Genomic DNA, 26612 nt, shown 5'->3' with positions numbered 1-26612 from the left:
GTTTTTCTGTCAATATGGGGTGCTGTGTGTACATTAATGAGGAAAAAAAATTAACTTAAATGATTTTAGCAAATGGCTGCAATATAACAAAGAGTGAAAAATTTAAGGGGGTCTGAATACTTTCCGTACCCACTGTATATATGTATATAACGCATGTGATTAATTTTACAATCCTTAACGCGTTAAAATAATTTAACGCAAAATTACTGAAGCACAATTTCTATTCTAACCCTTTAACCCAATTTTGCTTCTCTGCTTGCGCTCAGATAAATTTAATCCGCTAAACTCTGGTAAAGTTTTCAGTCCAATGATCCAGTAAGCGAATGCATTCAAACAATCCGTCCAAAACAGTGCTAATATAAAGGAAACCAGGCTGATTACATCAGAGATTGCAGAGAGAACAGAGATTGCTTTTTCAGTGAATTATTAATTCCAGTGTGTTTTTAAACACGAGCTCTGTCATATTCTGTGATTGTCTCTGAAGAGAAAAAAAGGTTGTTTAGTCTGATGAATCACATGTTCTTTTAAATCAGGTTGATTACTGGGTGCATGCGGGTTGTTTACCTGAGGAAGAGATGGCAGCAGGATGCACTTTGAGGACAAGGCAGGCCGGAGGGAGCAGTGTTATGTTCTGGACAAGGTTCTGCTGGGAAACCTTGGGACCTGGCATTCATATGGATGTTACTTTAACATGCACTTACTTTAACATACCTACCTAAAGATTATTGCAGATGACGTACACCCCTCCATTGCAAAGGTGTGTCTTTTTCAGCAGGATAATGCACCCTGCCACACTGCAAAAATTGTTCTGGAATTGTTTGAAGAACTTGACAGTTCAAGGTTGCCTTGGCCTCCAAATTCCCCAGATTTCAATCTGACTGAGCACATCTGTGGGATGTGCTGGAACAAATCTGATCCATAGAGGCCCCATATCACAACTTGCAGGATTTAAAAGATCTTCTGCTAATGTCTTGGTGCCCGATATCAAAGGACATGCGCTGAGGTCTTGTGGAGTCCATGTCTCGATGCATCAGAGGTGTTTTGGCAGCACAAATGGGGGCATATATGATATTAGGCATGTGATTTTAATGTTGTGGCTGAACAGAGTGAGATGAAGGATTAAATGAGTCCACACTGATGAACAGATTAAATCAGTAATTTTAAAACTGTCAAACTGTAATTTCACAAACAGCACAAATGAATCAGTGCTGAAGACGGATACTTTTAACAGCCTCTATTGTTTAACAGCACACCTCGTCTAGACGATATTTGTCCTCTCTCCTCCAGGCCAGCACGGACTCCCCCTTCTAACCCCTGGTTATCTGATGTTCTTCGTGAGCATCGGACCAAACTCAGGGCAGCAGAGAGAAAATGGTGCAAATCAAAATATCTGTCAGACCTGAGTATGTATCAGTTTTTGCTTTCATCTTTCTCTGCTGAAGTCCGTACTGCCAAATCTTCCTACTTCCACAATAAGATCAACAGCGCTCCAGACACACGTAATCTCTTCAAAACATTCAATTCTCTCCTCTGTCCCCCTCCACCACTTCTATAACAGCTGATGATTTCACCACATTCTTCACAGACAAAACTAGAACAATCAGTAGTCAATTCTCAGCCCCACACACACAGGACTTCAAACCAACCACACCCACTGCTAAAACTCCCATCTTCTCCTTCTGTCCCCTCACTGAGGCAGAAGTATCAAAACTTCTCCTCTCCAGCCATCCTACAACATACCCTCTGGACCCAATCCCCTTACACCTTCTCCAAGCAATCTCTCCTACACTCTTACCAGCACTCACACACATCATCAACACATCTCTCCTCACAGGCACAACCAGATGATCCAGATGAATATTTCAAACAGATGGTTCAACGGTAGCTGCACGGATTTCAGGCTGCCTGGCGGACATCTCGGCATGGATAAAAGAACATTAGCTACAGCTCAACCTGGCAAAGACTGAGCTTGTTGTCTTCCCTGCCACTCCAACTCTACAGCATGATTTCACCATCCAGCTAGGTTCTTCTACAATTACCCCATCAACTTCGGTCAGAAATCTTGGTGTAATCTTTGATGACCAGCTGACATTCAAAGACCACATTGCAAAGACTGCTCGATCTTGCAGGTTTGCATTGCACAACATCAGAAAGATCAGGCCCTTTCTAACGGAGCATGCTGCAAAATTTCTTGTCCAGGCCCTTGTCATTTCTAGGCTGGACTACTGCAATGCTCTTCTGGCTGGACTTCCATCAAGCACAATCAAACCTCTACAAATGATTCAGAATGCAGAGGCACGACTGGTCTTTAACGAGCCCAAAAGCGCCCATGTTACACCTCTCTTTATCTCCTTGCACTGGTTACCGTTTGCGGCTCGCATCAAGTTCAAGACATTGATGCTTCCATATAGAACAGCCACAGGCTCAGCACCTGCCTACTTCCACTCACTACTACGAATCTACATCCCCTCCAGAAGTCTGAGATCCGCTAGTGAGCGACGCCTCGTGGTACCATCACAGAGAGCTTCAAAATCACTTTCCAGAACAATCTCGTTCACCATTCCTGGCTGGTGGAATGATCTTCCCAACCCTATCCAGAATGCTGAATCCCTGACAATTTTAAAAGGACAGCTGAAAACTCATCTCTTTCAATGCTACTTGACTTCATCTTAAATAAAAAATTTTTTTTAAAACATTGTCTTTCTCTTTATTTATTTCTTCCCTTTTTAACTTGTACTTTTTTGAACAATGCCTAAAACTTGGTATTACAAGCACTTCCTGTGTCTGTTTGCCTCTTAAAGAAGAATCGCTATATGTATTCCCTAATTGTAAATCGATTTGGATAAAAGTGTCTGCAAAATGACAATGTAAATGTAATCCCGGTTATACTATGTAAGGATGATCTACCAGTGCAAAATTTTATGAGTTAAAAATGTCTCGGTTACGTACGTAACCCTCGTTCCCTGATGAAGGGAATGGAAATGTTATGTCGTAACTCGACATGAGGGGTTTACTTGACTTTAAGAGAAAATGCCAATGAAATTTTGCTAGTGGAAATTTTGCATGCCTGATCCACTTCCCGTGCATTCGGGTATAAATAGGCGACATATGCATCCACTCATCAGGTTTTAAGCTGAGGAGCCGAGAAAGTTTCCCTGGCAACCAGTGATGGTTCAAGGTTGAGAATGTCTCTGTTCCCTCCATCAGGGAACGAGTTTTACGCACGTAACCGAGACATTCCCTATCTGTTGGTAACTACGAGTTATGTCGTGACTCGACATAGGGGGTCCATGGAAAGCACCACAACCTGAACGCCGTCACAACCCTGTGGGCATTGCAGATGTTAACAAGCAGCCCCGACTGCCAAACAAAGTGAAATAACCTTTTTTTCTATGGATGAAGGTTTGTATGCTTTATGTTAACCCATTAAAAACATTCACCTGAGAAAAACTGTTCTGCATCGTCTTCCCGTCAGTCACCACTCAGAGAGAAGATTCCCAACCCCACACAATAACACAATGCATTAAATTACGCAGGCAGCATGAATGTGCATTAATGGAAGACAATACCTTTTATTTTACAGGTAAACATCAAGTTGCACAACATACATCTTAAAGGTGTCAAATATTAATACAGTGCACCAAACAACACAAAGGTATGAGTCTAAAGTAATCTATGAATTTTCAAAAATTGAAGTCAAACTTCCTTGCACTGTTTAGGCCAAAGTTCCTCAATTAGTTTTCACTGAGGGCCAAATTTTGCCAACAATACTGAGCCAAGGGCCACTGACCATGATATAACTAAAACGTTTGCTCTTAATATTATTGTTGTTGCTAATGTTTTTGTTTTTATTTTTGTTAAAAAGTCACAAGATAAATATTCAGATTTTTTCCCCCAGTTGTCTGTTTTATTCAAACAATTATGAACATTTTGTATTCAGATGCAGAAAACTAAAGAACTTTGCCTGTTCAATATTAAAAACAAATGAACAAACAAAAAACCTAGAACTCCATGTCTGCCAATCAAGTAAACTGTTCCTGCTCACCTGTATCTCTTCTCTGAATTTCTCTCCACTTTCCCTAATTGCAAATTCAACTATTAGATCTGTCAGCATTAATATTTTTATACTGAGATTTTTTTGGGAGGATCAAACTGTAACACCGTGTCCCAACCAGACGTGACGTGACGCAATAAAAGGTAGCCTACTTTCCATTTAGTTTTTGTCCTAACTACCCACGATAAGCAACACACGGCAAGCGACAAGGGATTCTATTTTTGAAACAGTTTCTATTTTCTATGACGTCACGGTTGAAACAACATACAAACTATGACAGTGATAATCTCAGGCAATGATTTTGTGCTTTATTCAATGTTACAAGTGTCTAATGTGAGTTTGAATATTATTTTGCGTGACCTTTACAGCCATACTGGAAGCAACAACAGATATTAGGGATGCACGGATACCACTTTTTTTCAGTACTCGCCCGATACCGATACTTTTATTTTTGGTACTTGCCAATACCGAGTACCGATACCAATATTTTTATTGCATTTGTAAATTTTTTAAATATTGGGTACAGAAACTAAAAGAGTATGTATAATGTTAGTTGGTTAACTTTATTTATCAAATAGATACAGTCAAACCTAAATTTATTTAGACAAGCTTCAACATTTCTCACATTATCACAGTTTATTCGCTATAGTTTAGAAAATGGTAATAAAATATAACAAGAGAAATAGAATAGAAATAGAAGTCGCGTTTTTTTTCCATCTGAAACATGCTGCGATTTATATTCCAAAGCCACTCATATAATGCAGAAACACTCAAGCAAGCAAAACGTGCAACGCATGCACGTATTTGAACTGATGCAGAATAGTACAGCCTAGATTCACTTTCGCCTGAAAGTCGTGTATGCCTAATGTTAAAAATAAATGACATTTATAGTGAATGCCCCCATAAATGGTCTTATTTTTACGATTTAGTTTTAATCCAAATGATGCGTGTGCTAAGTGAGTGAACATCAAAGATCACACAACAGAAGTGCACGCTCTCTCTCTCTCTCTCTCTCTCTCTCTCTCTCTCTCTCTCTCTCTCTCTCTCTCTCTCTCTCTCTCTCTCTCTCTCTGTCTCCCTACCGTTAAGTAACTTGTGCATTGTTTTACTTACTTGTTTTTGACGTATCCGACCGAACTACAAACTTTCCAGTGATGTCTGTGAGAAAGGGATATTCACTCGACAAGCTCTCGCATCTGCGCCGCCGCGTGCTCAATCCACTCAACGCGCTTTGCTTATCAACTCGCGCACATCAGCTATACAGACGTTAATACTGAATGTTTAACATTATATTCATTGCATACATATACTTCGTAGACATCCTTAATCTCTAATAACTCCATTCTGCTGTCTATTGTTCTGTTGTCGGTGTTTCATTGTCTGATTATGGTGCTTATCACATGCTGTGTGGTATCGGCGTTTGGTATCGGGGCATTTTAACGAGTACAAGTACGAGTACAGGAGAGCAGTATCGGGCCCGATATTAGGTGCATCCCTAATAGATATTTTACCTCAGATCTTGAAAATAAATTAAAGCAAACTTGTGGTACATTAAAATTGTGAACTCAATGTGAACCAACACGTGTATTCCATAACAAAGATGGTATCAGTCACTCACTCACTCAAAATAGTTTAGTCCATTCACATTTGAATCGTCTGTTTTCCGTGTCCACTTTTCTTTTCTTCACACTCGTCGTGTTTTCGCTGTCACATCATGTCTACATGTCGCGTCATATCCAGTAGCCTATTAGACAGCATCACTGATTATAATGGGTTCTATTGTATTTTGTTGTGTCGCACTGCGCCGCTCGTGTCCGGTGTAGAATTTTCATGCCACCTTATTTGAAATTAGTGTGGGCCAAACATGTTTCTCTCATGGGCCAGTTGTGGCCCATGGGCAGCCTTTTGAGGAACCCTGGTTTAGGATATTGCTTAACAAAATTTGCCCATAGCGCCATATACCATCCAAGTTGTACTAATTTTTTTTGTAAATGTCTTCTTAACAATATGAATATGTTTCAGCACATAATTGGCTCAATTTCATAACTAAAAAGTGTATAAATGTATAAACCCTGTGTAGGGACTGTGTCAGTCAGAACACAGTTTAGTTCATGAAGTCTCTTTTCTAACAAGCTGAAGATCTGATCAGGTGTTACAGACAGAAATACAAAACATGCAGGGGGAGGGGTGATCTAGACTGTAATTAAGAATGACTGAAGTAAAACATTCAGCTGACAATTGTAATTAAAAAAAAAGATGTTCTCTTGAACTCACCCACAGATGTGACACTTGTACTCTCTCATGCCTAGATGTCTCTTAACATGGTTGCGGGCATCACCGAGTTGAGCGGTAGCAAAGTTACAGATCTTGCACATGAACGGTTTAGATCCTTTACAGAAAAAAACAATAAAAAGACATTGAATTTTCTTTATCATATTGACATGAGGGTGAGTAAATGATTTTCATTTCAGAATTTGTAAGTAAATTGTAAGTGAAATACAGTATCACTTTAAGAAAAGACCTGCAAACTTGTGAGGAGGGAAAAATTAATACACATATCTACATCATCAATAAATAACATCAGTAAATAACTAATAAATAATCAGGCACAAATATTATTACTCTTATTTTAGATATACAGTAATTTGCAACAATAGGGGTTAGACACCAAAAGCACACTGAGACCTATAAACTTACAATAAGGAGGCGTAACTTTTGTTCACATTATCTTCTTTAGTAGAATATTATTAGGGGTCCAAGCACTGAAGTCTTGTATCTTTTCTGTAATATATTATTATCATTATTATTATTCTGCCATAAAACTGTTTGGGAGTTTTACTGATGTTTGAACATAAACTTCCTAAAAGTAAAAAACAATTCCAATACTAATGACCACAGAAAAATATGGCTTATATTTGTGACGTGCTAGCCTTGCATTACGATCACTGTAAATTGACTTTAACCTGGGCTGTAAAATTGTGTATTGTGCATTTTTCAACCTTTCTGTGGCTCTAATAAAGAAAGCTATAATATAGATTGCACGTTCTCTTTCCGTTTGCTCTGTTTTTGTTTTAAACACCGAACTTCAAACTCATCTATGCCACATGGTTCATTCTTCAAGTAAACTTTTGTCCGTTTGGTAATTAAATAAACTGTTTTAGACCACCGCTTGAACTGAACGTGACGCATCAGGTGTGTGATACCAATAAGTTCTCCTAGACGCAGCACTGTGCTTTTGCCCAGTGTGTGACAAACATATTTTGTTATTTTGATTAGATAATCAAGTGTTCTAAAATAGAAGCAAATAAAGTGTGTATTATACATACAATATACATATGTATGTAATTTAAATGCTATCTATGGCCTTTGTGTAGATATTTAAAGATGGCCATCTTTAAGGATGATTGTTGGAATGAAATGGTAACACTTTATAATAAGTCAATTTATAACACTAAGATTAATGAAAGCCATATAAGTATTGTTCCTTTTCACAGTGTGTTAATTTCAACATTTACTATTACTAATAAACTTTTAAGTTTCTTCTGTTAACATTAGCTAATAAACTATGAACTAACTTAAACGATCAGTATAATAATTAATATTAATATTCTTATTCATTTACTAAAGTATGGTTTAGTACTGTTTTTAAAAAAAATAGTAAAGTGCTATTTTAGTTTTCATTCAGCATCTATTTTAAAAACTATTGGTTGATTAATCGGTATCGGCCAGTGTGGTTCAACCTAGCTATCGGTATTGGTAAAATCCAGTATCGGTCGACCTCTAGTTGAAACATTAAATACAGCAGTAGAAAACTACTCTTAGCGATGAAAACATGAACTGCTCACGTGTGAACACAGTGCTGTGCTTCACTCTGAAACATACCACACAACAGTCTATATACTTATTTAATTAAAAAGCAGCCTTAGTGCAATTTGACGATTGCACTAAGCCATATTGATGTTTCATTTTTTTTTTTTTATTAATTGTGCAGCTCTATTTATTTATTAAAATTTTATATTCCGTTAATTTATTAGCTTTTCATCAAACCCTTTGCAGTTCTCTTTACAATGCCCCAGGGGTACGCCCCGTCATGTTTTTAATTATGACATTTCTAGAATGATGTTTAAACCTTTAGTAAAGTTATTAAAGCTACGTATTTGTTCTTATCTGATGTATAAAATCAGAGATTAAAAACTAAATGCTTTACAATGCTTTATGGTTCATTCTGGGGAACATTTTTTCATTATGGTTCCAGAGTTCTGAGGTCTGTTTAAGGTTACTGGTTAGAACCTAATAAAAATTACTGCTTTTTTAATAATAAAAAAAAAAACAGTAAAAAATGTCTGTATTTTGATATTTATTTTATTAGTCTGCAGCAAAAGTTTGGAGCTCTTAACAGACTAGATCTAGACAGTTTTCAGCACTGAAAACGCCTTCCATTAATTGAAGCCCTAATTGTTATTTTTTTCCTGAGTTGCAGAGACATTCAAGACACTATAAATACTCTTCATCAATTTGAAACAAAACTATATTTTAAATTAAAGATCTTGAAATTTAGAAATAATCTTGTAATTAATAGTGGTGAATGGCATGTGTTATTTCTTCTACTTCTCAGTGCTGTTAATGCCCAGCCTGTCTAACAGTTTTTAATGATTGATTATTATAATAATTGATCTCCTCCACAGTGCTGTAAAAATACATTATGTGTATATACAGTGCCTTGCGAAAGTATTCTTACCCCCATGTTTGTTTTGTTACTGCCTTATGTTAAACTGCTTTAAATTACTTTTTTCCACATCAATCTACACTCCATACACCATAATGACAAAACAAAAACAGAATTGTCACAACTTTAAATTAAAAAAAATATATATACTAAAATAAGTACATTGCATAAATATTCATACCCTGAATTCAGTACTTGGTTGAAGAACCTTTACAGCCTCAAGTCTTTTTGGGTATGATGCGGCAAGCTTTGCACATCAGCATTTGGCAATTATCTTCCATTCTTCTCCTCACCTCTTCACCTCTCAAGCTTTGTCAGGTTGGATGGGGGCTGACAGATATTTTCAGGTTTCTCCAGAAATATTTGATTGCGTTCAAGCCCAAGCTGTGGTTGGGCCACTCAAGGACATTCACAGAGTTGTCTATAAGCCACTCTTGCTGTGTGCTTAGGGTCACTGTCCTGATGGAAGGTGAACCTTCTGCCCAGTCTGAGGAATGCTCTGGACTGGGTTTTCATTAAGGCCATCTCAATATTTTGGTGCATTAAGCTTTTCTTCTACTCTGATTAGTACCTCAGTCCCTGCCGCTGAAAAACCAGCAGACTTTACATTTGGGATGGTACTCTGCAGGTGATGAGCAGTGCCTGGTTTCCTCCAAACATGATGCTTGCAATTGAGGTTCATCAGACCAGAGAATCTGGTTTCTCACAGTCTGAGGGTCCTTTAGGTGTTTTTCCGCAAATTTCAAGTGTGTTTTCATGTGTCTTCACTGAGGAGAGGATTGAGTCTTGCCACAACGCCACAAAGCCCAGATCGGTGGAGTGTTGGAATGATGTTTGTCCTTCTGTAGGTTTCTCCACATATGGTCATGAAGCATAACTAGAGTGACCATCAGGTTCTTGGTCACTACTCTAGCCAAAGCCCTTCTCCATTAATTGCTCAGTTTGGCCAGGAGGCCAGCTCTAGGAAGTGTCCTGGTTGTTTCAAACAACTTCCATTAAGGGTAGCAAGAAACTACATGCTTCTGTGAACCTTCAATGCAGCAGATTTTTTTTCTGAACTTTTCCCCAGATGTGTGGCTTGAAGCAATCCTGTTTCTGAGCTCTACGGGTAGGTTTTTTTTTTTTTACCTCAGGGCTTGGTTTTTGCTCTGATATGCATTTTCAGCTGTTAGACCTTTTATTAAAGGCGTGCGTGCCTTTCCAAATCATACTCATTCAATTGAATTTGCCACAGGTTAACTTCACTCGAAGTATAGTAACATCTACATGCAATGTCAATGCTCCTGAGCTAAATCTCAGCCTAAATTCAGGTATGAATACTTATGCAATGGAATCATTTAAGTTTTTTTATTTTAAATAAATTTGCAAATATGTTAAAAACCTGTTTTTCACTTTGTCATTATGGTGTATGGAGTGTAGATTGATGTGAAAAAGCACTTTAAAGCAGTTTAACATAAGGCAGCAACATAACAAAATGTGAAAGAAAAAAAAATACTTATGCAAGACACTGTACATATCATCCATTCTGTGTTATCCTGTCTTTGGACCACACTATAAGTGTCCTGCAGAGGTTCATGTGACACTGATGCAAAACCACACTACATTGGGCTAAATGGAAAGCATATTTACATTGAATCCTTCACTATCTGCTATATAGTGCACTTTGTGTCATTAAAAAATATTAAATGCATGAACAAGTGACCAACTGCAAATTTTTTCTATAATCTTCTAAATGCACATTTTCACACAGTGACAACAATGTGTACACAGGAGTGAATTTCATAAAGTATCACTCAGTGTGCGTAAAGAATACAAGAATAACTCTATCCTCTTTATGTTGATGCTATTAAACAGTATGCTCTCTCTGGACAATAATGTTTGTGTTAGCATTAGACCACAGGGCTGATGGGAGCAACCTCAGATCAGTTCAGTACAGACTATGCTGATAAAATCAGTTCAGCTTGGTGAATTGTAAAATGCACTTTTCACTTGTAACTGTGTGTACAAATCAGGATTAAACACACAGAAGAGTAAAAACGCATTTATTCACATTTAGCTTCAAGTGTGTACATGGCCTAAGAGTTTACCAAGCAAATAATTACAAAAAGTAATTAAATGTAATATTCTGCTAGTAAATATTTTGACAGGTTGACAAACAGAACATTCTAAACTGTAATTCTAAAGAGGTTTTATGCAAATATGCAATGGTAAAGATAGGAAGACATACCTGTGTGTGTGCGAATGTGAGCCAGGAAAGCCATGGAGTTGCTGCTCTTGCATACTTTGCCGCAGTACTTGCACACATTGCCCTGGTTTTCCTGCCGCTCTCGGTTGATCTGCTCTGTGTCCTCCAGCACATATTTGTTCACTTCTCTCAGCAGTTCCTCATGTTTCTCTTTGATATGCACAAACAGTTCCTGCTCAGTTTGGCAGGGCTCACTGCATCGGACACATTTAAAGCTGGCACCTCCTTCTGGAAGATCTTCAGTGCTTTCATGCTCATTGCGCATATGTGCTGCACTGCTTAAGTGCTGCTGTAGGTTACTCTCTGTGTAGAAGGACTTTCCACACAGCAAGCAATGGAAATGTTTCTCCTTTGATGGATGCTTCATGGAGATATGAACATTTAGTCCACTTAAGCCATCTGCCAAAAAACCACAGTCCTCACAGCGGATACGTGGAATTGGTTTGGTAGTCTTTGTCTCAGGTCCAACCAGTGTTTTAGGCTTTTTGATGCTCTGCTGGTTTAATGCACCTATCGTTTGTTCTTCGTCATGTGATGCCTGCTTGCGCTCTGCTAATGTTTTTAAGGGATAGATGCATGCATCAAACTGTATCGTGCTAAGGTGTTTCTCACTAGAGGGACTGTCATCTCCCATATCAGTAATTTCATCTTCAAACAAATTTTCCTCATTCATATCCTCCAGCATTGCATCGTTCACCATCGTCATTGACTGGACCATGTCAGACACATTTGATTCAGCTGGATTAGTTGAGGATTCTTCATTGGCTTCAGAAGTACTATTTTCAGCAGATTGTATTGCTCCATCTTCATTTGCACAATTCTCTTCTCCGATCTTTGTGGAATTATCTTCATCTTTAGTTGTGGTGCTTGATGATGTCAAAATAGAACTGTCATGGAACACTTCTGATCCTGTTATTGTCTCTGGGTCTTCAACGGTGGACTTTATGGTCACAGTTGCCCGAACATTTTTAAAGCTTTGGTTCTGTTTTTTCAGGTAACACTCACTTTTCTGCTTGTGTTTTTCTGTTGCCATGTGTCTAAACATCTCCCTACGGGTTACGGTGTAGTAGCTGCATGCTAAACAAACAAACTCAAAGTCTTTTGTGTGTTTGCGTCGCACATGGAGAGCTAGAGACGGAGTTGAGTGGGCAACAAAGTCACACTGAGTGCAGATATTACTCAGGTCATACTTGCTTTTCTTACATGGTACACTTGAGTTATTTGTGTCACCTTCATCAATAGGTGTCTCAATCATTGATACTTTGTCACCCATTTCTGCCTCATTTATCTTTGCTTGACTTGGCTGCTCAGCATCTAGCAGAACTACCCCACTGCTTTCACTTCCGGCTGCTTGCATTCTATTGATGTGTTTCTTAGTTTCACAGTGGCGGTCCATGTCACCCTTGGTTACACAGTAATAGTTGCACAGCTTACAAACAAAGCTGTACAACCGACTGTGCCTGCGTCGTATATGGACACGGAGGTTGGTGGCATTGGAAGCAACGAGCCCACAATGACTACAAACAGTCACATCAGATGTCTTCGGTCTGCCTCGCTTTCGTTTGTGAAGAGAACTTTTCCTTACTGTTTCGGCTGGCTCTGGTAGGACATTTTCTGTTTCCTGAACCTCTCCAGCTTCTTTAGAGCACTGCTCACGAGTGTCACTCTCATTCATGTCTTTGTCCTCCCTTTGATCTGAAAGAATCACAAGGATTTTTTCAACACAGTCTTTAAATAAAGGGCTAATGTTTTTCTCTTTGGCCACCTGTTGGTGGAGTTCTTCTGACAGATGAACCGCCATGGCCTCTTTGGTGGTAGTGTAGTAATGGCAGGCACTGCAGTGGAAACGGTGCTCCGCTGGATGGTGCATTTTAATGTGCTGCGCTAACATTACGGAGTTGTTGGCTGTGAAGGTGCACCTGTCACATTGATGTTGAGCCTCGTCTTCACTCGGATGTATCAATGGTGGGAAAACTAATTCTTGAGGTGTCATCTCTGTCTTTAATGAATCCCGATTCTCCAACATCTTTCGGTTGTGCATATTGCTCATGCACTGCTTCTCATGATCACACTTTGTAACACAAGAATAGCTACAGACATTTTGTTTTTTATTATCTTGCCTCTTAATATGCGTGTCTGGACTGTGTCCATCTATGACTTTATGTACACAACAGGAAAATGCATGTAGAGTATTAGGCTTTGAATGCCTTTGACATTTATGATTCTCGGCATGTCCAATAATGCCATCATTTTTATTGCTTTTCACTTTACTTTCCAAATGAAATCTGCAGCCTGCTTGCATATCATGACCATCTTTACAGGTCTCATTTGTGTCTTCACCATCCTGACATCCACATGAAGTGGGCTCAACTATTTCCAGCAACATCTGAGTGGGACTGGTTCTTCCATCCTCAGAAGTATCAACAACCCTCTCCGATATTACAACCTCATCTACAATGAGCTGATGTGCATGTTCACTCTCTGTTTGAACCATGTAGGTATCTGATTGTTTGTCTTCCTCTGACAGAGACACGGAAGTACTGTCCAGTTGCAACTCTGAAAGATGTGTTCGGTTTTCACTTTCTTGTAATTGTGGTGTGTTCTGCAATGGAATTAACCCCGGTGCAATAACTGTGTCAGAGACTGTGTCATTTTGTAAGCCTCCTTTATGAGAGTGTTTCCTTGTTGAGTGAATTTTCAGTGCAGTTTGAGTTTTTGCAACAAAATTGCAAAATGAACAAACCAAAGCATCAGTTGTTCCTGGAGAGCCACATTCATTAGACTGTATGGTTCTGGACAGGTCCTCCACCGTAGCTGTCCCACCATGTTCACTTACTTCTACAATATTTATACATCCTGAATTGTCAGATGCTTTAACACTTTTAAGTGCAGATGAAACATCTTCTGTGCCAGTATCATTGGTCTTTTTCTTAGGTTGACCCTGGTCCTTTGAAATCTCCTTTCCAGATTTTAATTTCCGTTTCGGATTGTCCATGTTGCTGCTGGTTCACAAGGAATATTAACTGAACTTAATTTAAAGGATCAATAGAAGACCTTTCTGTGATAAGAACGCTGTGAAAATAAATGATAATGATAAATTATATTTACATAGTGTACAAGTTCAAATAAATGGGGGAAATTCATTAATAAATACATTCTGTAATTCATTTCCATAATTCATTCTACATCCTTAATTAATACCTCTTTCTCAAGTATTATGTAAATACAAATGCATATCTCTTTATTTATGCAGTTCTATATAGAGTAAATGATGCACAAATCTGTACATAAATCTACTGTTCCAGATTCATACACATTATTTATTGTTAGGTTTTACTATTTAAAGGTTTTTTTTTTCTTCTTCTTCTGTTCTCATGTCAAATGTGTATGTATGCATGTATGCATGTACCAGGAGCACCTTAAAAAACCACAACAAATTCCTCGTGTGTTTGCACACCTGGCGAATAAAGCTAATTCTGATTCTGATTCTGAAAGGTATGGATACAACAATACCAATTGTTACAGACCAATCTCAATCTTAGACACCTAGGGTGCCATGAAAAACTTTTAAAGACATACATTTTTTAATGATGTTCCTTAATGCTATTTTAGAAAAAATCTCAAAGTTCTACAGTATTTTTTTTTCTTAAGAAAATGACAGGCTTTAGTGTTCAGTGGTTCTTGAATCTGATTCTGTACTTCTTGTTGAAGACTCGATAATCAAAAAATTTACTTTTTGTCTTTTTGCACTGCCTTCAGATTACTGTAATCATAATAAGTGTGCACACTATTTTCACCAATACTGGCTTGACACACTGTCACGTTTTTAATGTGCCATGTATTTTAAAGGAACACTCCACTATTTTTGAAAATAGGCTCATTTTTCAACTCTCCTAACGTTTAACCGTTTTCGAATCCATTCAGCTGATCTCCGGGTCTGGCGGTAGGACTTTTAGCTGTAGCTTTGCATAGATCATTGAATCTGATTAGACCGTTAGCATCTCGCTCAAAAATGACCAAAACAGTTTCAATATTTTTCCTATTTAAAACTTGACTCTTCTGTAGTTACATCATGTACTAAGACCGACGGAAAATTAAAAGTTTTCTAGGCCGATATGGCTAGGAACTATATTCTCATTCCGGCGTAATAATCAAGGAACTTTGCTGCCGTACCAGCACCCATTGCAGGCGCAATGATATTACGCAGCGCCTGAAATAGTCCCCAGCTAGGCAACTTCCAATAAGCCTATTTCAGGCGCTGCGTAATATCATTGTGCCTGCTGCACCCATGGTACGGCAGCAAAGTTCCTTGATTATTACGCCGGAATGAGAGTCTAATCAGATTCAATGATCTATACTAAGCTACAGCTAAAAGTGCTACCGCCAGACCCGGAGATCGGTTTCATGACCCTAAAAGTCCAGTAGCACAACATTTTGTTAAATTTAAACATTCAGTTTACACACTGCAATATACTGGCACTGAAGCAGTTAAATTACCTCATAGAGGGGGCGATATAAACAATTTGCTTTTAAAACATGAAGCCTATTGGATTTGGGTTGTTGACGTGACATGGCATTTTTACTGTCACACAAGATAAAAATGAATATAATTAGTATTTTCATTAATTAAAATGCAGTAAATGGTTAAACATTTATTTGTCCTACATGGACCTGTTATAAAAGCTGAGGTGTTATTTGGAAAAACATTTTTTAGACAAATCTCAAAATTGTCCTATGGTGTGACTGTCTCAAGCATGGTTCAATAAATTACAACTAAAAAAAAAACTAAAAAAAAACATAAAACTGTTAACAAACCTCAGGCATAATTTTAGAGGTGTTTATTTTAGTAAATGGTATTCATCTTTTTCATCCATATATTTCTAAAAGCATAGGAAGTTGTCACTGAAATCCATGTCCTCTGGTGTGACACCATATCCTGATTTTAAATCGGCCAATTGACCCAATTTCATAAATCGGCGACAGACAACTTTAATTAGTTGAAGGACCCTATTCAAGGTCATGTTACTGAAGTCCATGACATGTGCACATGATACATTTTTCCTCTCAGAATTGTTCAAATATAAAAATATTTGGAACCACTTTAAAGGGCACCTATTATGTCCCTTTTTACAAAATGTAATATTGGTCTTGGGTGTCCCCAGAATGTGTCTGTGAAGTTTCAGCTCAAAATACACCACAGATCATTTATTATATAATCAGGAAAATGTCATTTTTGGGACGTGTCTAAAAAAAGAGCTGTTTTGGTGTGTATCACTTTAAATGCAAATAAGCTGCATGTTCCCGCCCCGTCTTCAGAAGAAGGTGTAGTGTACATCTATGCTTTGCATACCTACAGCAATAAAGAGTCGGTAGATGCAACATGATTGAGAGCGAGAGAACTGGTGTGGGAAGTCAAAAACCATGAAAGTGGGACGAAACATGATGTTACAGAGCTCACACCGCACTGACCTGATATTGGCGTGGCTCAATGGACCGAGCCACATGACCGCACTACCGAACGGACAGCGTGGGGCAAACTAATCTCATCAGCGCTACTCTGATTAATTAAAATACTTCGATAACGTATGCACAAAAATACGGTTAAAACGTTAGCTAAGCACTATAACAACCTGACATTCACAAAGCAGTCTGGAGTGAAATGACTTGTGCAGACATAAACGTATTTAGGTAGATTTTGATGTGCATTACCTTGAAAAATAAAAGTAATCCACTGCACCCTCAGTGGCTCAAATGTTGAGAGAAAATTAAGACTTATATGTTCAGTCTTACGTCCAAACACAGAGTACCAGGGTTGCTAAGACATTGTTGACATTACAGCCAGGGCTTGTCATTAACTTTTTTGCTCACCAGCCACTGTGGCTAGTGGTTTTTCAAATGTATTAGCTAATCAGCATTTTCACTGGCCACAATTTTGTTGTTGGGAAATTACATTTCATATGACTTAAGTTACTGCATACTAAAATTTATTTTAAATTGATTTCCAGGTCATTGCATTTTTCCCTAACTGTATTAAATGCATGCGTCATATTTCATATCTAATTATTATATTTTATTAATAATTCAAGAATGAAGCAAGTGCCTGTCTTTATGAATGGACCACTAATTCATTGACTCAAATGAGTAATTCAAAAACGCTGAATCATTCAGTAATGAAACTGCTGTTTTGCTCAGAGATGCGCGACTGTTCTGCTGTGATCTTTGTTTGGAACTATTTTCATTAACCAAATTGAGCAAAAACAGTCAGCATTGACAATATTGTACTAAAATGTATATTAACTACTCGTTTGAACTCTTGTATAAAATCAATGTCAAATTCGCAATCATGGTTTTCAGGGAAAACTTAACTCTCTTGGTCATGTCATGTTTAATTAAGCTATATGTTAGAAATATGTATGCATGTTTCTTCTGTGTGCATTTTCTTTTATTTGCTTTGATTTCTTCACGAGATTCTCTCACACACAGACAGGCTATACACGAGCCTCAACTATGGAAGCATATAGGTAGCGAAATTCAATTTAAAATGCAATATACAAAATGGCAATGCAATATTCAAAATGGCATTGTATTTCTGTATTTAAATTTTAATTTTCTATTACCCATACGTGCAAAGTTTGGTGCAAAAGTAAAATGAAAATTAAATTATATAATTTACATTTGCCATTTTCAACAGTAGTCTTAATATGTAAATTGCATGCAAATGTTAACGCTTTATAAGTTGCGAAATGAAAATGAAAATGTATTACACAAATTGATTTGATATGTGTAACGTGTCCAAGCAGAAATGGTAGCATAATGATAATTTAAATGCTATTTGTCCTAAATGCATTTAGACTAACAGTTAGAACACTTAGGATTGCATTTTCATCTTGACGCCGTGGGATATTTGAGTGAAATTCAAATGGGAATGGGAATGGGTGTGGGGGCTTTTTCAGTTTCAGCACATGCCCCTCAAAAGGTCTGTGCACGGTCCTGAGCGGCAGCATTTTTAATACTGTCCCATTAAGACCTGCACGCATATAATATACAGGTATGTATCCATTTTTCTCTCAACAGTTTACTTTCATTTTAGGCATAAACCAACTAAATCTATATGTAAACCTTGTGTGTTTTGACAGTATTAGCACAAAAGATTCAGTAATCAGGCGCTGTTTGAAAGGTTTTAGTGCTCGCGCTTCAGGTGTACGCACTTAGAAAAAGCGCTCGTCAGAACAGCACGCAAATGAAACATTTAACCAGTAACTTAAAAACTTTAAACACATGCAAATAATGTACTTTTGTGACTGCGAATAGGTGCAGTGTCATTGATATCGTTATCGCAATAAATACCAGAAATAATCGTGATATATTTTAAAGCCCATATCGCCCATCACTACTGGACAGTTGACTCAAAAAGCCATTTCATGGACAGATGAACAGGTGGGCTATTCTTTCGTTATTTCTACATCAACTAAGCAGGTAATAGGTCTGGAGTTGATTCTAAGTGTGCAATTTGCATTTGGAAGTTGTTGCTGTGAACCCACATCATGCAGTCAAAGTAGCTCTCCATGCAAGTGAAACAGACAATCGTTAGGCTTCTAAAACAAAATAAATCCATCAGAGAGATAGCAGGATCATTTGGAGTGGCCAAATCAACAGTATGGTACATTCTGAGAAAAAAAGGATGCACTGGTGAGCTCAGCAACATAAAAAGGCATGGACATCCACAGAGGACAATAGTGGTGGATGATTGGAGGATCCTCTCCATGGTAAAGAAAACCCTTTCACAACATCCAGCCAAGTGAAGAACACTCTCCAGGTGGTAGGTGTCACTGTCAAAGTCTACAATCAAGAGAAGACTTCACGAGAACAAATGCAGAGGGTTCACCACAAGGTGCAAACATGGCCAGATTAGACTTTGCCAAAAAAATATCTAAAAAAGCCAGACCACTTCTGCAAAACATTCTTTGGATGGCTGAAATTAAGATCAATCTGTACCAGAAAGACGGGAAGAAAAAAGTATGGAGAAGGCTTGGAACAGCTTATGATCCAAAGCATACATCATCTGTGAAACATGGTGGAGCAGTGTGATGGCATGAGCATGCATGGCTTCCAGTGGCAATGGGTTACTGGTGTTTATGGATGATGTGACAGAAGGCAGAAGCAGCCGGAAGAATTCTGAAGTGTATAGGGATATACTCTCTGCCTAGATTAAGCCAAATGCAGCAAAGTTGATAGGGTGGCACTTCATAGTACAAATGGACGATGACCCAAAACATACTGCAAAAGCAACTCAGGAGTTTTAGAAGGTAAAAAGTGGAATATTCTGCAATGGCCAAGTCAATCTCCTGATCTCAACCCGATTGAGCATGCACTTCACTTGCTGAAGACAAAACTAAAGGCAGAAAGACCTACAAACAACAACAACTGAAGTCAGCTGCAGTAAAGGCCTGGCAAAGCCTCACAAAGGAGGAAACCCAGTCTCTGGTGATGTCCATGAGTCTCAGACTTAAGGTAGTCATTGCCAGCAAAGGATTCTCAACAAAATATTAAAAATGAACATTTTATTTATGATTATATTTATTTGTCCAATTACATTTGAGCCCCTGAAAATGGGGGACTGTGTATAAAAATGGTTGTAATTCCTAAGCATTTTATGTTATATTTTTTGTTCAACCTCTTGAATTAAAGCTTAAAATCTGCCCTTCAATTTCATTTTGATTGTTTTATTTTTTTATTCTGTTCTGGTGGCATATAAAATTATAAATACTGTCAGTGTCCAAACCAAATATATATGGACCTGACTGTATATTTATTAAAACCTAAAGTGCCCGCTTTTAAGTGTTTACATTTTGCTTAGGCTTTTTGACATTAAATGCATTATATAAGTCATTTTGGAAAAATTCAGCACGTCTCAGAAGATTAAAAAAAACATGACTTGTAGTCCGGAAAATACGGTAGGGTACAATGGGGCTAAAGGCCCACCTTAAGAAAAAATGTGCTATTCACTGCGCCTAAAATGTATAAATTGCAGAAAAAATATATACGTTGTATTGAACATTAATGGAGCAACATATTTTGTGTGAAAATAAATCATTCAAGTTGTTTATTTTGTTTAAAAATCTTATAAAGGTATGAGGTGGCAAGAGAGGCCTTTTACTCCACACACGGGGTAAAAGGCTGACCAGCATGGGGTAAAAGGCACATGGTATTGATACAAATACTTCAGCTAAAATAATGTGTTTTTAATAATCTCTAAGTTGTTAAAAACAATCACTTTAGCAAAGTTTGTACTATTATCTGCTTATTTTGAAAAATACAAATTAATTTTTGTTCAATAAATATACTGTCATTAAAATGTTAATATAAAAAATATATTTTTAAAATACAGAAACAAAATCATTTTAATAAGTAAAGATTCTGAAAGTATTGAAGGAGATTCAATAATAATTGAATATATATTTACAGTAGTAACAACAAATTATATTTTACTATATGATATGATTAATATCATGTTTTTAAATATGATGGTTTCATTCTAAACATGTCTCTAATATGGACACCCAACATAATATATGATATTTACCATTTGAATCTAACCATGCCATGTCAACAAATGGAAAAGTCAGCCATCTCTTAATTATCATTAATTAGATAATAGACTAACCCTATTATCATGTTAATTACTGTGCGCCTTTAGCCTCAACATCAGGGGTGCTTTTTACCCCAAATACCATAGTTTTACATATTCTTTTGTTATTTAAAAACTGTTGCTTTAATTATCTTAAACAAAACTGAAAATCATAACGAAGACCTTTGTCTCAAAACATATGCATTACTTTTAGCGATTCTCATTTGCTACTTAAATCTACAACATTTTAAAAAACATAAAATATTAGATCAAGTAAGCACAGAGTCAACTTTGCACTGCTGCAAGGATCAGACAAAAATGCACGTGCATCTTGAAAAGCGGATGTTCTGGAAAATGCTACGCCACGTTTTTGTGGCATCTAGTGGTTTAGATGAAAATAATATCAAAGGTGCCTTTTACCCCGGGGCACCCTTTAGCCCTGTTGTACCCTATGGCAAATTATTTTGCAGACCTCTTGGCTTTGGGTCCGACAAAGATGCTGAAATGATGTCGTTTGGATGTACCTTTGCTTATTGAGAAGCTGCTCTTCATTTTCATTGGTGATAGGCCTATAACCCATTGTATAAATAGACCTGTTTTAAAATACCTTTTTAAAAACATTTTCATTGAGGAGTAAATAGCCTAATCTTTTGTCCTTGCAGCTCGTCAGTTATGCGGTAATGCGCTATAAAATTATTGCGGGGCAAATTAATTATGATATTAATTGATAAATAAAAGCAACTTAATAATAATAGACCTGATAAAAATAAGAATGTAACAGGCCTACATTAATTGGAAATGCCAAATCCTCTTAATATTGCCAATAATTGATGTTTTTGACAATATCTCTGGCTATCGTCAATACATGATCATCGTCTTTTGACGCAACCCAGCACGGGGAGGTTATCGTGGGACCCCCAACGCGGGCGTGCCCTGCGTGCCCGTCCGCTACACTATTGATTCTCTCCTCTGTCATCACAATTAAACAGGGCTTTCATGTTGTGCGCTCTGTAGATCCTCTGCATGAGTGCAATCTCTTCTAAATTGCGAATAGGAAAAATGCATCATAGACAAATGTCCTAATATTAATGCATATAAAAACAGCCGAGATAGAATTTGCAAAATAACGTCTTATAGCAATAATAAATGTATGTCTATTTTCTTAATTTCGCCAGTACCGTTAGCAGAACCGTATCGATACACCGGTCTTTCATAATTTAGCCCCGGGGCCCATTTAATACCGGGTTTTGGTACCCATCCCTAAATGCGGAAAGTAAACAGAATCCAAATGATAACTTAAAAAGACATAATTCCATATACTATAATTAATTAATATCTTAATGAATGTAGTTTGAATATCAATCATATTTTGCTGTGCCGCAGATTCAGCTGGGGGGTGCAGAAGTGAGTTTAATTTTGCCTTCTTGCAGTTGAATCTTTTGAAATCACAATAAATGCGCATACAGAAATCGAGAAGCAGAATCTAAATGTAATTTTATAACAAGTAATTTGATTCCTGACATTATGCATCAGATCTGATTTCCGAAATTGGAATAGCTTTTCGATTCCCAACCCTCCTACAAAACTATTTCATTCTTGCATGCAAAAAGACCTGTATGGTGACTATAGGGCATTTCGCACCGCTTTAGTTCCAGAACTAAATGTACAGTACTAAAGTACTGGGACGATTTTGCGCGAACTATTTCCCAGTACCATTTAAAGGGTTGCATTCGCACCGAGAGTGTGTACTAAGAAGTGATGTAAGCCAGTCGACAGCAACGTCATTTGTGCGCGGCGTTCAACAACAGAAACAAAGAAGAACAACATTAACAACAAAGGATGGAGGACGCTGTGATCGGAGCTGTGTTTTTGTTGTGCTACATTTGCTACAAGTGCCTGCACTTCAGCGTCCGTCCAACTATCGCTGTTCTCCATACTTGCGAAATAAGTTGACACAATGTTTACAGTATGTTTACACAGCGTTTTAAATCATGGCGGGTGAGGGCGTTTTCGTACGCGTTTGGCCAATCAATGTCTAGTTACCCTACTAACCCTAACCCGTGATGGGTAGTACCAGTTGTGCTGGTTAGACCCTGCTCTGGAGTAGGAGCTAATTTAGTTCTCGAAAAAGGCAGTCCGGTACTAAAATCGCTCCCAGTTCCGGTGGTGCGAAAACGCCAAAAAGTGGGTAGTTCAACAATTAGTTCTGGTACTATGAAAAGGTTTCCGCGGTGCGAAAGGCCCTTATGGGGCTATGTAAAATATTTTTTGCAATTTACGAGGTTTATCATTTGTCATTTTTTCCCCGATAATGTCGATAATCATCTGTTACCTGACTGTTGACATCGACATCGCGATACTTACAAGACATCGTCGATATACGATAATATCGTCATATCGCCCAGCCCTACTGCCAAGTTGTTTTCTTTCTAAACTGTTTACATTTACATAAGACAGTGGTTCTCAATTCCAGTCCGGGGGACACCCTGTTCTGCACATTTTGAATGTCTCCCTTTTTTTAACACGCCTGAGTCAGATCATCAGCTCATTTGGAGAGTTCCATGAACTGAACCGAGTGTGTCAGATTAGAGAGACATAAACCCTATTCGCACGGGATTAGTATTACCTGGTGACCTCCAGTCATTTGTAATAATTGCGGAGGTTGTCTGTGATCTTAATCCTGTGCGAATCGGTCATGTCTGTAATTTGTAAAGTAAAAATTCCCCCGCAAATGACCTACCATATTTCGCAGAACACCGAGGTCCTGTGATAATAGTAGTCCCGTGCGAATCGGCATCTCTGTGATTCGGACAGCATTTGGCGAGTCGTATATCATTTTCCGAGGTTTTTGTTTGCTGCGTGCCTTTTTATCCATCTTCCGCGAAGAATGGAGCTGCGGTGGAGTGTTTGATAGTATTTTGGGTGCTGTCATCATATCGCTACACCATACAATTTGCAGAAAGAGAAAGCTGAAAAGGTTTTGAGGTTAATGTGTTACAAATAAATCAAGCATAAAGCTTGAGATATTATTTTAACCTGGTGAAATGTAAATGACACAGCGCACGAAACTACATTAGGTTCTTTTTTTTTTTTTATCCATCTGGACCATAGAACGGGACTCTCAATGCCTTGACATCCGGGTATCCGGGAGACCAGTCAGTAAATTCGAGTAAAATCACAGGCTTCGCTTATCCCGTGCGAATGCACCACACGAAATTCAGATGTGGGGGGTAATTTCAAAATCACACAAGGTCCCCAGATAATACTAATCCCGTGCGAATAGGGCTATAGGCTACAAAATGTGCAGAGCATTGGGTCCCAATGATTGGAATTGAGAACCATAAGCCTTAAAGCCCCGTTCACACCAAGAATGATAACTATAAAGATAACGATATTAGCGTCCACACCAGCGAACGATATCGTCTGTTTATTCTAAGCGCTCATGCGTCTGCCACTTTAAATTCTTGAGCTCGTTACAGCAGGATGGATTCTGATTGGCTGTCAGTGTTTTATCGTTCATCAGCTGGAAAAAAAAATCGTTTTGAAAGTGATCACAACGATATCGTTCCTCTGTATCGTTATCGTTATAGTTGTGGTGTGAACTATGCTATTCTTTAATATTGAGAACGATTTTTAGAACTATATCGTTATCGTTATCTTTATAGTTATCGTGCTTGGTGTGAACGGGCCTTAAGATATAACCGACTGTGTTTACAGTAATACTTTCCAAGATGGATTTTAACATAATTGTGTGTATTTGACCATTTACATGCAATAAGCAGTGAAAAAATGATTTAGTACTCATGAGCCGTTTTGTGTGAGTGTGCATGAATGAATGAACGAACGAACGAATGAATAAAAGGATGAATGAATGAATAGTTAAAAAACAAACTTAAAGTATTGTGTACTCGTTAGGCACAGATTTGACCTCTTTGACCTCTGGTCAAAATTGATGCTTTTTTTGGTGTATAATGTTAAAGTCAGAAAATAATTACACATGACACACAGATTAAGTATGAAATGAGCAGCTCGTATTACCCAGTTAAATTCTGTGTATCTTTCATTATATTAAATGCCTGTAAAACACAGTCATCATTGGATTGAAGTAGTGCTTGTATTATTCTTGCCAACTTCATACAAATAGATGATGTAAATAAACAGTTCACTTCATGGCATTCTGACAGATCAATAACTCTGATCATATGCCAGAATGAACATAAGTTTGGAATGCAAGACTTTAAAATGTGAAATAAACTTTTAGATATTGCATGTGTTCAGTGTGGTATTTGAATCCAGTTACAATGTCTCTTTAATCTATTCTGTTTTATAATAAACTATAAACCTTTTAATAAGTAACCATTGTACTTCAGAATGGAATATATTTATAGCAATTGAAGCGAGTGTCACTTGTACGCGTTCTGTTCGGCCTAAACAGTTCGTTTCGAGAAGGTGATGGGAAACTTTAATCAGTAATATTAAACTTTAAATCGTCCTTTCGGCTGTTCATGTTTTTCTCTGACACGAAACAGTTGACTGTTTACTTCCCGTCACCGTGACTCTTTATTTAGCTGGCGTTGTTTTCGTCCAATCGAAAGGCTAGTCTCTAGCATTCGACCAATTGAAACAGAGGAAAGGCGGGTTTTCGCTTGAGTACTGGAAACGACGGCGGCACAGAGGCCCCAAAAGCGCATTATACGCGACTTACAAATCCTTCAAATTACGCTCTACTAAGCAGCAGAAACATCGTTAACATACATATTTCACGCTCCTAAATATCAGATCTGAGTTCAGGTTGTCAATAAAAGTTCTATTTGAACGTCATTACCTGAAATGTTGGTCGTATTCTCTCACTTCGCGCGTTCTGCTCTTGGTCACAAACGGCACACCGTAGTGTGCTAGCTGTTACAAGAGAATTGAGCGCAGCCAGAGATCTATTAAGGGAGGAGATGGAAACTCAAACTGGTTCAAATAGATCACGTGCTCCAATCGCTCTTCCCGAAATGGCCCACTCAGAGCTGTAGAGAGAGAGAGTTGTGACAACTGCGTTCACTCCAATGGACCAGTTTTTTAACAGCAATGGCGGATCGTGGAGCTGCTTAATAGTTCCCGGAAGCTAGCGCTCATACTATCAGCGCCGTAGAGATGCAGCAGAGACCGCTGTGACCAACTTTTAAAATAGTATATTATCAGCACAGCTAATCAAATTACCCTGTGCATTAAAACAGATGATTATTAGATTATTCCTCACTTAATTAGTAGATTTACGGGATGTTATTCATTCGCTTCATGCAGTTTCATCCATCGTTGTGTAATTTAAAAGTGATTTTGTTGGTGGGGAGTTATTAAATAGACTTAGATGGATGCAGATGGACCAAAGTGAGAATGAGAAGTTTAATGTAGGTGAGCAGTTTTCATTTCAGAATCATGCTAGGCTCAATTTCCAAAAATGTATTATATACCACTACTATATTATAGAAGTAATTACAGTAAACCTGTACATTTCAAATTCAAATGAGCTTTATTGGCATGACTTGCACAGTATTGCCAAAGTATTGTCCATTACATGAATAAACAATTACATAAACAAAACAACAGTAGATATGTAAAATAATGAAGTAAATAAGTACATGTACTTTTTTTTTTCCACAAACAAGAAAAATATTAAAGACATTGTTTAAAAAACAAAAATAAAAAATAAATTGCACAACAGTACATGTAAGAAATGCTCGTGCTTCAGTTCTGTCCACTGGCTGACAGTCTTAGTGTGTGACAGGCTGATACACATCTTGCTGCTGTTGTGATCATTTTGGAATCTTCCCCTAAAATGTCACTTAATTTTTCTGTATTTGATAATGCCATAAAATGTGGTTTAATTTGTAGGAATTTGGGGAAATGTGCAGCTCTAATGTTGTGATAGTAATCACAGTGCAGTAAGAAATGTTCCTCTGTTTCCAGCTCT

At 37.8% G+C, this 26612-nt stretch overlaps 1 protein-coding gene across 1 annotated transcript in view; it reads right to left on the bottom strand.

Moving 5' to 3' along the window:
* The window catches only part of znf407 (zinc finger protein 407), a 74748-nt gene extending 49137 nt beyond the window's left edge, over positions 1 to 25611 (bottom strand). Inside the window, exons 1-3 of the mRNA XM_016233464.1 lie at positions 25479 to 25611; positions 11008 to 14097; positions 6329 to 6443 (exon numbers count right to left, since the gene is read on the bottom strand). Of these exons, the coding sequence (XP_016088950.1) occupies positions 6329 to 6443; positions 11008 to 14020 (3128 nt within the window). The 5' untranslated portion in view covers positions 14021 to 14097; positions 25479 to 25611. The remainder of the gene's footprint in view (positions 1 to 6328; positions 6444 to 11007; positions 14098 to 25478) is intronic.
* Between the last annotated feature and the right edge of the window lie 1001 nt (positions 25612 to 26612).

The sequence above is a fragment of the Sinocyclocheilus grahami genome, unplaced genomic scaffold, assembly GCF_001515645.1.
Source record: "Sinocyclocheilus grahami isolate Dianchi unplaced genomic scaffold, SAMN03320097.WGS_v1.1 scaffold431.1, whole genome shotgun sequence".
Lineage (NCBI taxonomy): Eukaryota > Metazoa > Chordata > Actinopteri > Cypriniformes > Cyprinidae > Sinocyclocheilus > Sinocyclocheilus grahami.
The sequence above is the reverse complement of the archived record's forward strand: the minus strand, read 5'-3'. Positions and strand labels throughout refer to the sequence as shown.